Source organism: Hyperolius riggenbachi, chromosome 7, assembly GCF_040937935.1.
Source record: "Hyperolius riggenbachi isolate aHypRig1 chromosome 7, aHypRig1.pri, whole genome shotgun sequence".
Lineage (NCBI taxonomy): Eukaryota > Metazoa > Chordata > Amphibia > Anura > Hyperoliidae > Hyperolius > Hyperolius riggenbachi.
In genome coordinates, this window is record NC_090652.1 from 35333381 (window position 1) to 35347444 (window position 14064).

The 14064-nt window shown below is 44.5% G+C and overlaps 1 protein-coding gene across 1 annotated transcript in view; it reads right to left on the reverse strand.

Annotated features, from left to right (window-relative positions):
- Nucleotides 1–11990: 11990 nt before the first annotated feature.
- Nucleotides 11991–14064, reverse strand: part of LOC137524246 (up-regulator of cell proliferation-like) — a 41138-nt gene continuing 39064 nt past the window's right edge. Inside the window, exon 4 of the mRNA XM_068243879.1 lies at nt 11991–12411. Coding sequence (XP_068099980.1) covers nt 11991–12411 — 421 coding nt within the window. The remainder of the gene's footprint in view (nt 12412–14064) is intronic.

Below are 14064 nucleotides of genomic sequence, written 5' to 3' on the forward strand. Positions count from 1 at the left end.
GCATAATGCGTCCCATGCGCCGGAAACTAGTGGAACACAATGCGTTCCATGAACCGGAAATGAAGTGATACTTCAAAGTGGTACAATGACAGCATACTTTACAGCGGAGAGCTCATGCATCCAACGGACAAGAAGTGACGGAATTCAGTAAAGCAGAATGGATTCCTCGTGCTAGTGTTCTATGTGAAAAGCTCTCTATCGAGGGGGGAAAGTGCTCCACCTAGCGGTGACTACAGAGACTGTAAGAATAGCAGCTCTACTATAGCAAGTAGTATACATGGATTATATTATTATTATTATTTGGATAGAAAGTTTGGCTTTAAAATGATTCTGGAAGAAATCAAAAATGGAAAAAAGTTGCAAAAAAGTCTAAAATTAAAGTGGACAGCCAGCCTATAACACGCGCAACCAGTCTATAACACAAATTCAAAGTTACAGTGAAAGTGGTTAGCGCTCTCGCCTTGCAGCGCTGGGTCCCCGGTTCGAATCCTAGCCAGATCAACATCTGCAAGGAGTTTGTATGTTTTCCCTGTGTCTGTGTGGGTTTCCTCCAGGCACTCCATTTTCCTCCCACATCCCAAAAACATACAGATAAGTTAATTGGCTTCCCCTAAATTTGCCCTAGATTATGATGCATACTACACGATACATACATAGACACATGACTATGGTAGGGATTAGATTGTGAGCTCCTCTGAGGGACAGTTAGTGACAAGACAATATATACTCTGTACAGCGCTGCGTAATATGTCGGCATACTTAAATAAATAAAGTGATCCTCACCTCTTGCACAGGACAGAAGGAAAACAGGGAGAATTGCACCCTATATGTATTTACAGAGTTTAGCCTGTCTAATCCTCCCTCATCTGTGACTAAGTTGTAATTTGATCTATCTGCTGTGTCACATGACTGCCACAGTAGATAAGGCAGATAAGCTCATTTGAAAGCACAGGATGTTAGATATATGTCTGCTTCCATGAAAGCAGGAAGTAGACACTGCATATTTATTGCAGGATTTGCATCAGCTGTAACAAAGAAAGGTTTTTTCTATAAGGCTGCTTTCACAGTGGGACGTTACAGGCGCACGTTAGAGCAGCCTGTAATGCACCCCACCGCACAGTAATGAAAAATCAATGGGCTGTTCACAGTGCCCACGTTGCGTTACAGTGTAACGCTGCGCCATAATATAACGTACTGCATGCAGTACTTTGTAAGCGGCAGAGCCGCGTTAGACTGCTTGCACATGCTCAGTAATGTTGGGGAGGAGCAGAGAGCGGCCAGGCACATGGCTAATTAATATTCACTGTACTTAGTGACGTGAAGTGTTTACTTCCTGGAGCGGCCGCTCTGTGCGGCGATTGGCCGGCGGGACCACGTGTTGCCGCATGCGTCCAAGAGTGCGCATCACGGCATCACGGACGCCAGAGTGAGCTGCACAACGCGGCTCACTCTGACGTCCAAAGCAGAGCGCACCAGGCGTTGCGTTAGGGGTACGTTGTGCGACCATAACGTCCACTAAAAAGCAACGTCCTGGTGTGAAACCAGTCTAAAGGTTATTATGCTGTTGCTTATCTTTCAGAGCAGAGAGGAAGTTCTGAGTTTAGGTCCGCTTTAACTGCCCAGTCTTCTTGTGAATCAGTCTTGGGGATCTGTGGCCTCCCCCTTCCAGCACATAGTGGACACGAAGCATCAGGAGAGACAACAAGAAGACCTGGCAGGTAGTTATTACTTAACATCAGAAAAGGATCCTGTGAATTTGTGCTATAGGCTGGATATCTGCTTTACTGTATTTTCATCCTGAGATGCCACTGTGTTACCCCATAGCTGATCACCCCTAACCCTAACTTCATACCTCCCAACTTTTTGAGATGAGAAAAAGGGACAATTAAGCCACACCCCTGCCACACACCCTCATCACGCCCCTAGTCGCGCATACCATAAACATTTCATAAGAAAAATATGTTGTTTTATAATTCAAACCACACTGGTCCTTTCTATCCTGGTTCATTTTCCTTCATAATAACATTTTAAAATTAGTAATATATCAATTTAAAGGATGTGAATAAAGTTTAGAGTCAATCAAACACATTTTTAGTATAGAAATATATATATATATATATATTTAGATAGAAATAGGGACAAAGTCCTGAAAGAGGGACAAATGAGGAGAAAAGAGGGACAGGGCTCACAAAGAGGGACTGTCCCTCCGAAAGAGGAGCTATGCCTAACTTTATTCACCTCCCAGTGTGTTTGCAACCTTCTTGTAGCCTAGGCTTCTAGTAATCTCAGCCAAGTACAAGAAAAAAAAAAGATTCTTACCTAAGAAGAAGTTTTGAATCAGGATGATACCATTTATTGGCTAACTTAAAGAGAAACCTTTATCAAGAATTGAGGGGTCTGTGAGGGAGTGCAGGCTGATGGGCTGCCATGTGCCTACTGACTGTGTTGTAAGGGGTCAAAGTTTAGCCCAATGATGATGTATGGAGGCAGATCGAACATCGCCATGTGCTTGCCGCTTGTGGTGAGCACAAATACACGATCTTTGCCAAAAGAGTTTGGGCCATCTGTACTTATCTGTTTGTCATAAATAAGCTAGCATCCTTTCAAGACTCTAATTGGATGTTTTGTTACAATTAAGGCATGGCATTTCAACCCCTAGATTTTTTTTTTTCACTCTGCTCTCTCTGTAAACAGTAAAAGAAATTTCTTTGGAGTCATTCCTACGATGTTTTCTATCCCACTGCAGAAAATACAAACACCAGGACACCAGCTGTAGAAGCACCAGTATTTAATTAATTTATGATATATAATGAATTGAAGCCTTGGTAACTCAGTCAGTACAGGGGAAAATAAAAAAAGAAACGCAAAGCAGGATTTGATTCCAACCTTTATTTCAATACAATTCTACATTCCTAATCATGACATTACTGCGAGCATTTTATATTAAAGACTGTGTTAAGATCAATTCAAAATTATTGTTGTTAAAGGAAATCTAAAGCCTGTAAAATAGACAGTTGAACCTCCCTGGGGTTTCTTGCAGCCTCTGCAGGCATCTTGTGCCCGTGCCCATGTTGTCCTTCTGAGTCCCCCTGGCCAGCAGCTACGACCCCCTCAGAGCTGGCCGGCCATGCCCCTCCTTATGCAGTATGGGAAAATCGTTACTGCACATGCGCAGAAAGACATCAGGGTGCGTGTGGCTTGTGCCTGCGCATGTGCAGTGACATCCGACTGGCCAGCTTTGAGGGGGTCGCCGCTGCTCATTGGAGGGTCTCGGAAGGATGGCCCGGGCACAGGATGACTTTGGGGGGCTGCAAGAAGCCACAGGTAAGTTCAACTGTTTTATTGTTTTTTGTTTGTTGTGTAGGCTTAAAGCAGTAGGATCAGCCATACTATGCCAGGGAAAAAAACACATATATAAGTAGATAAATACTTGATCTACTTACATAACACATGTATTGTACTGTCCACGTTTTGATTTCAGTGAATGTTATATAGTAAATGATGAGAATTCTGTTAGTGGTGGGGGCCATGTCTTTTGCCCACAGTTAAGGCTAACTCGTGATGTCATTTCTGCCCTTTACTTTTTGTCTTGTCTCCTCCAATCACTGAGTCACCTCAGCCTTGCTTGTAAACACAAGGGAGCAGGGGATCAGGTTTCAGATAAGCAGCTGGCAGGGAAATAAAGGAAAGAGGAGGATTGCATCATAGAGAAAAAGAACCCCCAGCATGCAATTCTTTGGCACGGACTACTAAAGGGCCAGTGCTCCTTAAAGGGAACCTAAACTGAGAAGGATATGGATTTGTCCTTTTAAAATAATACCAGTTGCCAGAGTCTCCCGCTGATCATCTGTCTTTAATACTTTCAGCCACAGCCCCTGAACAAGCATACAGATCAGGTGCTTTGACTGAAATCAGACTGGATTAGCTGCATGCTTGTTTCAGGTCTGTGATTCAGCCACTATAGCAGCCAAAGAGATCAGCAGGGCTGCCAGGCAACTGGTATTGTTTAAAAGGAAACATCCATATCCCTCATCAGTTTAGGTTCCCTTTAAGTATGTGATAATTCCAAATCATAACAGCAGAAAAAGTTTTGAAAGTTTTGAATGCAGGATTAGCATCTTTATCACTTAATACACTGTTGAAAAGTTGCTGTTGAAATTTGATTTTTATGGTGACGATACCGCTTTAAGTATCCCTTTAAGCAGGGCTGGTTCTAGACTTTTTGCTGCCTGAGGCAAACTTGTGAGGATGTGCCAACCCCCCACCGATTTGGAATGATCGCACATCACCCGATAATTTACTCATTTAATGTTCTCACATGACATGCTGCAGCGCAGCACATTAGCACACTGGCTGGCTGTGAGTCTGTGACAAACAAACTGCTCACTCTCAGCCACTCCATTCCTCCTCAGTCAGGACAGCAGTGCCACCTCCTTCCTTCTGCTTTTTAAGTCAAATGAAACACTGCTGCTCTCTTTCCTCCCCCCTCCTCACTCACTGTCAGAGTCCTCACACAGCACAACAAGCTGCTTTTCCCCAATGATGACCTCTTCACCTCGCTCTCCTCTCACTTCTCCTCCTACTCTGACTGCATGCTGTTAGTGTAAACACAGAACAAACATGTCACCCCTGTAATCTCTGCTGTCTGATGCAAATATTTCACCTTGCTTCATGAGAGAACTGGCTCTGCCTTTAAGCATTATTTCCTTTAAACCTGTAGCATTAAAATAAACAAAAAAACACATACTCATTACCTCCGGAGAGGGAAGTCTCTGAATCCTGAAGAGTCTTCCCCTGCCCTTGTGTGTCAGCCCATTTCAGCCCTGAGACCTCCAAAAGACTGGCCTACCTGTACATGTGCACTAACACCCTCCCACTCAGATCCGTGCTACTGCGCAGTACTGCGGTCCTGATCTGGGATGGCTCTTTCCAAAGAGAGCTGAGCTGGACAACAGGCTCTTTTTCAGGGATCCCAGCGCTGGATCGGGGCTGTGAAGGAAGATGGGAAAAGCCTCTTTAGGATCCAGAGGCTTCCCGCTCCTGAGGTAAGTTGCCCCTAAAGGGCACTTTTTCTGCTACAGGTACACTTTAATCACTTTCAATGCTACATTACTCAGCTATAGCAGTTACACATGGCGTTATCTATTTGGACAGTTGGACTCCCTTTCTCTAGCTCAGCCTTTCTCAACCTTTCTACCCTGGAGGAACTCTGCAAATAACTTTTGGATCTCAAGGAACCCCTGCAAACAATCTTTTGATCTCGATGAACCCCTGCATTTATTTTGCAGGAGGCGTGGTCTTTAAAAGTATGTGTGGCTGTTTATTTCACTACCCCTATTACACTGTCACTCATTATACTGTCTCCTGAGCTCCCAATCCAGTGCTTCTTGTTACAGTACCACCTATTACAGTGTGCTCTATTATACTTCCCCCACGATGGGGGAAAATGCCAAGGAACCCCTGCAGAGTCCTCAGGGAACCCTGGTTGAGAAAGCCTAATCTAGCTTGTATCACACACCTGAGTAGTATACAGGTTTCTCTACCAGCCAGGGCTGTGGCCCACTAGTGTGATTTTAGCAGCATTTTGGGATCACCGATGATCGCTGGCAATCCCAAAAAGTGCTATCCTAATAAAAGTCAATGCAGGTGAGCCCAAAGGAACGATTGCGATTAGACAAATCGCATTCACCAGCCCAGCAACATTTTTTTCAGCAATTGCGTTCCAATGCAAAAGATAGGAAGGTTGCGAAATCACTTTTGAATTGCTGCACAAAAGCGATTTTGCAGCGATATTATCAGGCGAAACACACACACACACACACACACACACACACAAAATGAAAATCTTGAATCGCTCTACAAATCGCTAGCACAAAAATCGCTTCAGAAAGTGCCAGAAATCGTTGTATAAAAACGCTAGCAAAAATACTGAGCAGTGTAGTGGGCACCTGGCCTAAGTCAGTCTTTTAGCAAGAATTGACTTTACATTTTGAATCAGAAATACTAAGCTTTTTTTTTTGTGTTCTTTTTTTGTCTACATGAGTAAAGTGTGTTAGAATTCCACTTTTATCGTCCTCAAAAAGTAACCCAACAGATCTCTCTCCGAACAGATTCGGTCAGAGAGAGATCTGTCTCTTAAGCGGCCGATACACTGGTCAATTTCAGCCTATTCTCTGGGATTCTAGGGGATCGATCGAAAATCGATTCTATCAAATCTATCGATCGATTTGTGGCCGATTTCGATCAATTTCGATCGATTTGATCTAGCTAACAGGATGGAAAATCTAGGTCGATCTGCTGCTGGCATCAGAACGATGGCCCATAGAGTTGCATTGGATCTAATGGTCCAATAATGCATTTAGATTGATTTCCAATAGATTTCATTCTGAAATCTATTGGAGATCTGTTCCTAGTGTGTGGCACACATCAGATAGATTCCTGTCAGATTCAACTTGACAGGCATCTGACAGGTCGAATCTGCTGCAAATCTATAAGTGTATGGCCACCTTTAGTCGATCTGCCCATACATGGCTAGATCTATGGGCACCTTAAAGGTAGCCATACACTGGGCCGATTCCCCGCTGATCGACACCAGATTCGATCACTGAGATCGAAACTGCTGTCAAATCGTTAACGTTAACGCTAAATTTCGATCTATTTCGTCCCGAAATAGATCGATCCCGTCGATTGCTCCGTGTGGGAAATTACCGTCGATCGCCCGCGGGTATGAAGCGCGTCGCTAGCGGCGTTCGAGTGCCCGGCGACCGACGCAATACAGCTGCTATACATTACCTGATCCGGCCGGCGCGTATCTCCCCGGTCACCGCTGCTCCGTCTCCGCGCTGGGCTCCGGATCCAGCAGGCTTCACATCTTCCTGTCCCGGCAGGAAGTTTAAACAGTAGAGGGCGCTCTACTGTTTAAACTTCCCCCAGACAGGAAGAAGTGAAGCATGCCGGACCCGGAGACCAGACCAGAGCGGAGAAGACAGCGGAGACCTGGGGAGTGGCGCCGGCGGAGCAGGTAATGTACGCGAGGGGAGCGGCGGCAGCACCACCACCATCACAGATTGTGATCGGTTTCATGCTGAAATCGATTCACAATCTGTTTGCAGTAAAGGCAGCCATACGATCCCTCTCTGATCAGATTCGATCAGATAGGGATCTGTCTGTTGGTCGAATCTGATGGCAAATCGACCAGTGTATGGCCACCTTTACAGTGCAGAGAGTATAAGAAGAAGTCTGCAAGGAAAAGCAATTTTAGATTACTGTTCTTTCTGAAAATGTTTAGCTAGAAGTAGCTTGAAATAGAAAGTTCATCTTTCAATAACATTTGACTGAAAAAGGTTTGCGCGGCACCAACCTATGCTTATTGCAATTTTAGATTTTTTTTTGTTTTATTACAGAAGAGGAAAAAGACTTCAAAGCCTCTCTCTGTGTTAGGAAAGTCCAATTTCCCTGCCTCCACTACCACCTCAATAGTTCAATAGCATAAGCAAGAAGTTACAAAAATGATTTTGAAATACACCAATTATAAGGCTAAGCAGTAAAGTTACATGACTGACACCATTGCAATTTGCCCCTCGCTTCTGTCAAAGGCAGTATCGTAACTAAGGAGCTTGGGGCGACAGTGCGAGGTTTACATGGGGCCCCAAGCACTCTATTGATGTGAAGCCCCAAAACCTACCAAGGACAGCTGCAGGTTCAGAAAGGTAAGGAGTAAGGAAGTTTGGACTATGAAATTGGATACGTTTATAGATGGCAAAAAATAACCAGCAATTAATACACCTCATGTACCTGGCAAACCTAGACCGCATCCTAGGGGTGCTCCACCTAAGGGTGTGCTATCTGTTCCTGCTTTACCTACCAATCCCTCTACGACAATACCTGAGGATGATCTATCTGAATCAGATTTTTTTTTACCATTGGACAGTTTGGCAAGTTTACCTCCAAAAGCATTAGGAGGGGTGGGAGAAAGTACAAATGTGCCCAGGAGCACAGGGAAACGCGTTGAATCCTTGGGATCTCAGATGGCACTCAGACAACGCAAGAATCATTAGTGATCAACATTTCATCTTATACTTTGAACAATACTCAAATTAAGGTCCTGAATCAAGGTCTCTCTTTCAGTATTACAAGTAATGTGGATTTACTTCAACTGGAATATGATCTTTTGTCTTTCACTAGAATGTTGAAAGTTAACTTAAGTGTTTTTTCAGTAAATTTTCTAGACCACCTCAGGTCCCCCTGCCTTTTATAGGACTGCTAAGATGGAAGGACATTCCTTTGCACAATAAGGGTTCTTTTCGTCCTACATCAAACAAAGTTATTGATACTTTCTATATTAACGTGCAAAGGGACATTCAAGATCTTCAACGAACTGAACATTCTGTTGTTAACAATCTTAGCAGGTTGGAACATGAAGCTATAAAAGGACTTAAGGCCAACAAGGCCCTAACAATCAAACCTGCAGATAAGGGGGGATCAATTGTAGTGATTGACACTGTTAAATATCGATTGGAAATCTTGCGACAGTTGAACGATAAGAGTGTATATCACGTTTTAGAAATGGGACCCGATTTGGGCCTTAAAGAAATTGATTGATTGGCTGTTAACGAATGCATTGGCCAATAACATCATTGACAAAGATCTTGCCACCTCCTTGGTGTAGGATAATCCTGTTACTACAGTTATTTATGTTCTTCCAAAAGTGCACAAACAATTGGTTGATCCTCCAGGTCGACCAATCGCTGCTGGTGTTAATTACATTTTTTCTCCTATAGCTCAATATTTGGATTGCACTTTGAGACCTATGGGGGTTTCATTACCTTCATATCTTAGGGATAATCAAATATTTCTTGATGAGATCTCCAAATTTGATATTCTTGGTGATGATGATTTGTTAGTGACCAGCGATGTGGAGTCTCTCTACACCTCCATCCCTCATGATGGGGGTGTGGAGGCCATTTCACATTATTTACAGACCTGTTCTGATGTGTTTGATGACCAGAGGTGTTTCTTGGTTGACCTGTTGGAGGTGATCTTAAGGAGGAATTACTTCTTGTTCGAGGATACCTTTTATGAGCAATGTTGGGGCAGGGCAATGGGGTCAAACATGGCCCCTTTATTGCTAATTTATACATGGGCTTGTACGAGAAATCCTTTGTTTATACTATTCATCTGTTCCTCCTTTACTCGAAAGGGCAGTGGAGATACATTGATAATATTCTTTTTGTTTGGGCAGGGCCATGTTTGACCCTAAAGCAGTTCATATTGTAGCTGCAATCGTGTTGCCCTTGCATTACTCTTATGTTCATTGTAGATCTGTTTCTTATTTAGACACGGTTGTCACCAAGATGGAAGGTAAATTGGTTACTGATTTATTCAGAAAGAGCACAGATAGGGATTCACTGTTACACTATAAGAGTTTTCATCCTACTCACATTAGAAATATACCCAACAATCAGTTTAAACAAGTTGATAAAATAGTAACTGACTGTGATCTTAAGGATGTTCGCCTTAAAGAAATAGCCCATGGATTTGTTTAGAGAGATTATCATTTGGATTTATGTGCCACTTCTTCTCCACTTCGCTCCCACGCCACCGTCCTCCGCTGCCTCTATCCGCCGGTACCGGGTCCCATACTTTCGGCCAGTCGGGCCAGTGGACGTAAGCATTGCCAATTTTCCGCATCACATCGGCTCTCTCCATATCCTTACGTGTGCGGTTCCATTCTACGCAGGCGCATGCATAAGAATATGGAGAGAGCCCCTGTGCATGCGGAAAATTGGTCGCGTCCACCGGAAGTGACGGGACCCGGTACCAGCGATAGAGGAAGCAGAGGATGGCGGCGTGGGAGTGATCCAGGCTTATGGGGCTGGAGGAAGCCCCAGGTATGTATAAAAGCTTTTCCTATTTTTTATTTTCCTTCCTCTCTGGTTCCCTTTAAAGGAGAACTGTAGTGAGAGGTATATGGAGGCTGCCATATTTATTTCCTTTTAAGCAATACCAGTTGCCTGGCAGCCCTGCTGATCTATTTGGCTGAAGTAGTGGCTGAATCACACCAGTAACAAGCATGTAGCTAATCTTGTCATATCTGTCAAATTTGTCAGAAACACCTGATCTGCTGCATGCTTGTTCAGGGTCTATAGCTGAAAGTATTAGAGACAGAGGACCAGCAGGATGGCCATGTAACTGGTATTGCTTAAATGGAAATAAATATGGCAGCCTCCATACACCTCTCTCTACAGTTCTCCTTTAAGGAGTTTCAGGATCTTCCACTCATGTCTTACACCTACAATTGGTGACAGTTAAGTGAGAGCTGACATACAGTAGGTTCACGTGTAAAACAATTTAAAACTCAGAGAAAAGGGACTTTTTCCTGTTTGTCTTGTCACGTGTGTAATTCTATAGTTAAGGGTGATGTGTTTAAACACACTACTACTGGTCATATGTTTCCGATTAATGGATATAATGGAAATAAATAAAATAAATAAGATGCAAAAGTAGTACAGAGGCGCCAACAGGGTAAAAACAATATTTCTTTAAAATGGTTAAAATGAAGTAGGTAGCGGTGGACTTACCCCTCCAAAACAGGCACAAAAATTGCTGTTTTAAGCAAAAATCAGTTTATTTACATACTCCGAACAAGGTGCAACGCGTTTCGCGGGTATATCCCACTTCCTCAGGCAATAAATAGGAGCATATCACCAATGCGCAGAGGCGCCAGGCTATGTACCGGACCGCATTGGTGATATGCTCCTATTTATTGCCTGAGGAAGTGGGATATACCCGCGAAACGCGTTGCACCTTATTCGGAGTATGTAAATAAACTGATTTTTGCTTAAAACAGCAATTTTTGTGTCTGTTTTGGAGGGGTAAGTCCACCGCTACCTACTTCATTTTAACCATTTTAAAGAAATATTGTTTTTACCCTGTTGGCGCCTCTGTACTACTTTTGCCGTTGTTTCCACCCCTGGTGGAGGGGAATTCTTCTTTTTTCCCGATCTACAGAGAGCGACTTCTTATTCCTGAGTGGGGACAGGTCTAATCTCCTCACCTGCCTTCATAGTGGTTACCTAGACGGTAACCCTTGTTTGTGAGTATAACCTACCTATACTTACCTTCCATACCCAATTTACACTACATACTACACTATACTGGGCTCTCGGCGTCTTCCCTTATATTTTAAAATAAATAAGATATTATACATGAGACTCACTGCCCTTGTGGCTTTGGTCTGGGGAATACTGCGCATGCGCAGCCCAGCTGTGTTCCGGCTCCCATCACCAGGAGCGTTCTATGTCTCCACGGTACTACTGTGCAGGTACAGAATGCTCCCGGCCACAGGAGCGCAATGGAGGAGTGTGCTATCGAACTGCCCCTAGTGAAGGACTTTGCAGGCCGAATAGAGGAGGATCCAGGCGGCGCAAGAGAACAGCATGGAAGTGATCTGCCTGGAGGGGGGCTGGAGAAAGCCCCAGGTATATATATTTTTTATATCCCACTTCTCAGGTTCCCTTTAAGGATCCTCTGAATGGCTGTGAGAAAAGGTGTGGGCAATGCACAGAGGTATGTGGATCCAGCAGGAACATACCTCTGCACTTACCTTAGGTAGCTTTGTCTCGGGTTACGTGTCCTTTGCAGTGTTCCCCAACCCTGTCCTCAAGGCCCACCAATAGTGCATGTTTTTGGGAAAATCCACAAAGGTAGATAATCAGCTCTGCTGATACACTAATTACCCCATTTGTACATGATTGTGGTTTACTGCAAAACATGTACTGTTGGTGGGCCTTCAGGATAGGGTTGGGGAACTGTGCTTTAAAGTATTTCCTGATCTTTTTTAAACTTCTGGCATATGTTTGTGAGCTATTGGTGAGGGAAAGTAAGGTGGAGGAGGTCACTTTAGGTGAGAAGGGTGGACATTATGTGATTTTGCACTACTTGTATTTAAAAGCTAGTTTACAGTGTTGGAATATTCCCTTCAGGCTTTGCTATTTTTCATTGAACACTTTTTTTAAGCTTTCCAAGGCTTTCTCTTTTGTGATGGTCTCCCAGCCACTTGGTAGATCTGGTGGTCTTGCATCATATTCTTTAGCAAACTCCTCAATGAACTGCACAAAAGTGTATTTCCAGTAGTCTAAGGAGTCAATGCTGGGATCTGGCTGAATGTGCCAGTCTGGATATATTGTGCGGTACTCTTTGTATGGGTGCCGTGCTCCTCCTGTGTCAGAGCTACAAAATGTACGGTCAGATATGACCGATGTGCTACATATAGACGTGCATAATTTTTGGCTTAATATATCTCTATAGCTTCCTAATCCTTGGGGTCTGTGGATGGTAGAAAAGTGTTCCGTGTGTCCATCTCCTCCAGCCTCACAGGGGACTTTACAGAATGGACATTGCTTCCCACAGCTAGTGTTGGGCGAACATCTAGATGTTCGGGTTCGGGCCGAACAGGCCGAACATGGCCGCGATGTTCGGGTGTTCGACCCGAACTCCGAACATAATGGAAGTCAATGGGGACCCGAACTTTTGTGGTTTGTAAAGCCTCCTTACATGCTACATACCCCAAATTTACAGGGTATGTGCACCTTGGGAGTGGGTACAAGAGGAAAAAAAATTAGCAAAAAGAGCTTATAGTTTTTGAGAAAATCGATTTTAAAGTTTCAAAGGGAAAACTGTCTTTTAAATGCGGGAAATGTCTGTTTTCTTTGCACAGGTAACATGTTTTTTGTCGGCATGCAGTCATAAATGTAATACATATAAGAGGTTCCAGGAAAAGGGACCGGTAACGCTAACCCAGCAGCAGCACACGTGATGGAACAGGAGGAGGGTGGCGCAGGAGGAGAAGAAGGCCACGCTTTGTGAGACACAACAACCCCGGCCTTGCATGAGGGCAAGAAGCGTGCGGATAGCATGCTTTGTACCGCCATGCAGTCATAAATGTAATAAAGATAAGTGGTTCAATAAACAGGGACCACGCGGCAACGCTAACCCAGCAGCAGCAGACGTGATGGAACAGGAGCAGGCGCAGGAGGAGAAGGCCACGCTTTGTGAGACACAACAACCCAGGCCTTGCATGAGGGCAAGAAGCGTGCGGATAGCATGCTTTGTACCGCCATGCAGTCATAAATGTAATAAAGATAAGTGGTTCAATAAACAGGGACCACGCGGCAATGCTAACCCAGCAGCAGCAGACGTGATGGAACAGGAGCAGGCGCAGGAGGAGAAGGCCACGCTTTGTGAGACACAACAACCCAGGCCTTGCATGTGGACAAAAAGCGTGCGGATATAGCAGCAATGCTTTTTGCCGCCATGCAGTCATAAATGTAATACAGATGAGAGGTTCAATAAACAGGGCCCGGAAACGCAACACCATCCCAGATGTTCATTGGTCATGTTACTTGGTTGGGGTCCTGGAGTGTTGCGTAGTCATTTCCAATCCAGGATTGATTCATTTTAATTTGAGTCAGACGGTCTGCATTTTCTGTAGAGAGGCGGATACGCCGATCTGTGACGATGCCTCCGGCAGCACTGAAACAGCGTTCCGACATAACGCTGGCTGCCGGGCAAGCCAGCACCTCTATTGCGTACATTGCCAGTTCGTGCCAGGTGTCTAGCTTCGATACCCAATAGTTGAAGGGTGCAGATGGATGGTTCGACACAGCTACGCCATCTGACATGTAGTCCTTGACCATCTTCTCCAGGCGATCGGTGTTGGAGGTGGATCTGCACGCTTGCTGTTCAGTGGGCTGCGGCTGCATGGGTGTCAGAAAATTTTCCCACTCCAAGGACACTGCCGATACCATTCCCTTTTGGGTACTAGCTGCGGCTTGCGTTGTTTGCTGCCCTCCTGGTCGTCCTGGGTTTGCGGAAGTCAGTCTGTCTGCGTACAACTGGCTAGAGGAGGGGGAGGATGTCAATCTCCTCTCTAAAGTCTCCACAAGGGCCTGCTGGTATTCTTCCATTTTGACCTGTCTGACTCTTTCTTCAAGCAGTTTTGGAACATTGTGTTTGTACCGTGGATCCAGAAGGGTATAAACCCAGTAATTGGTGTTGTCCAGA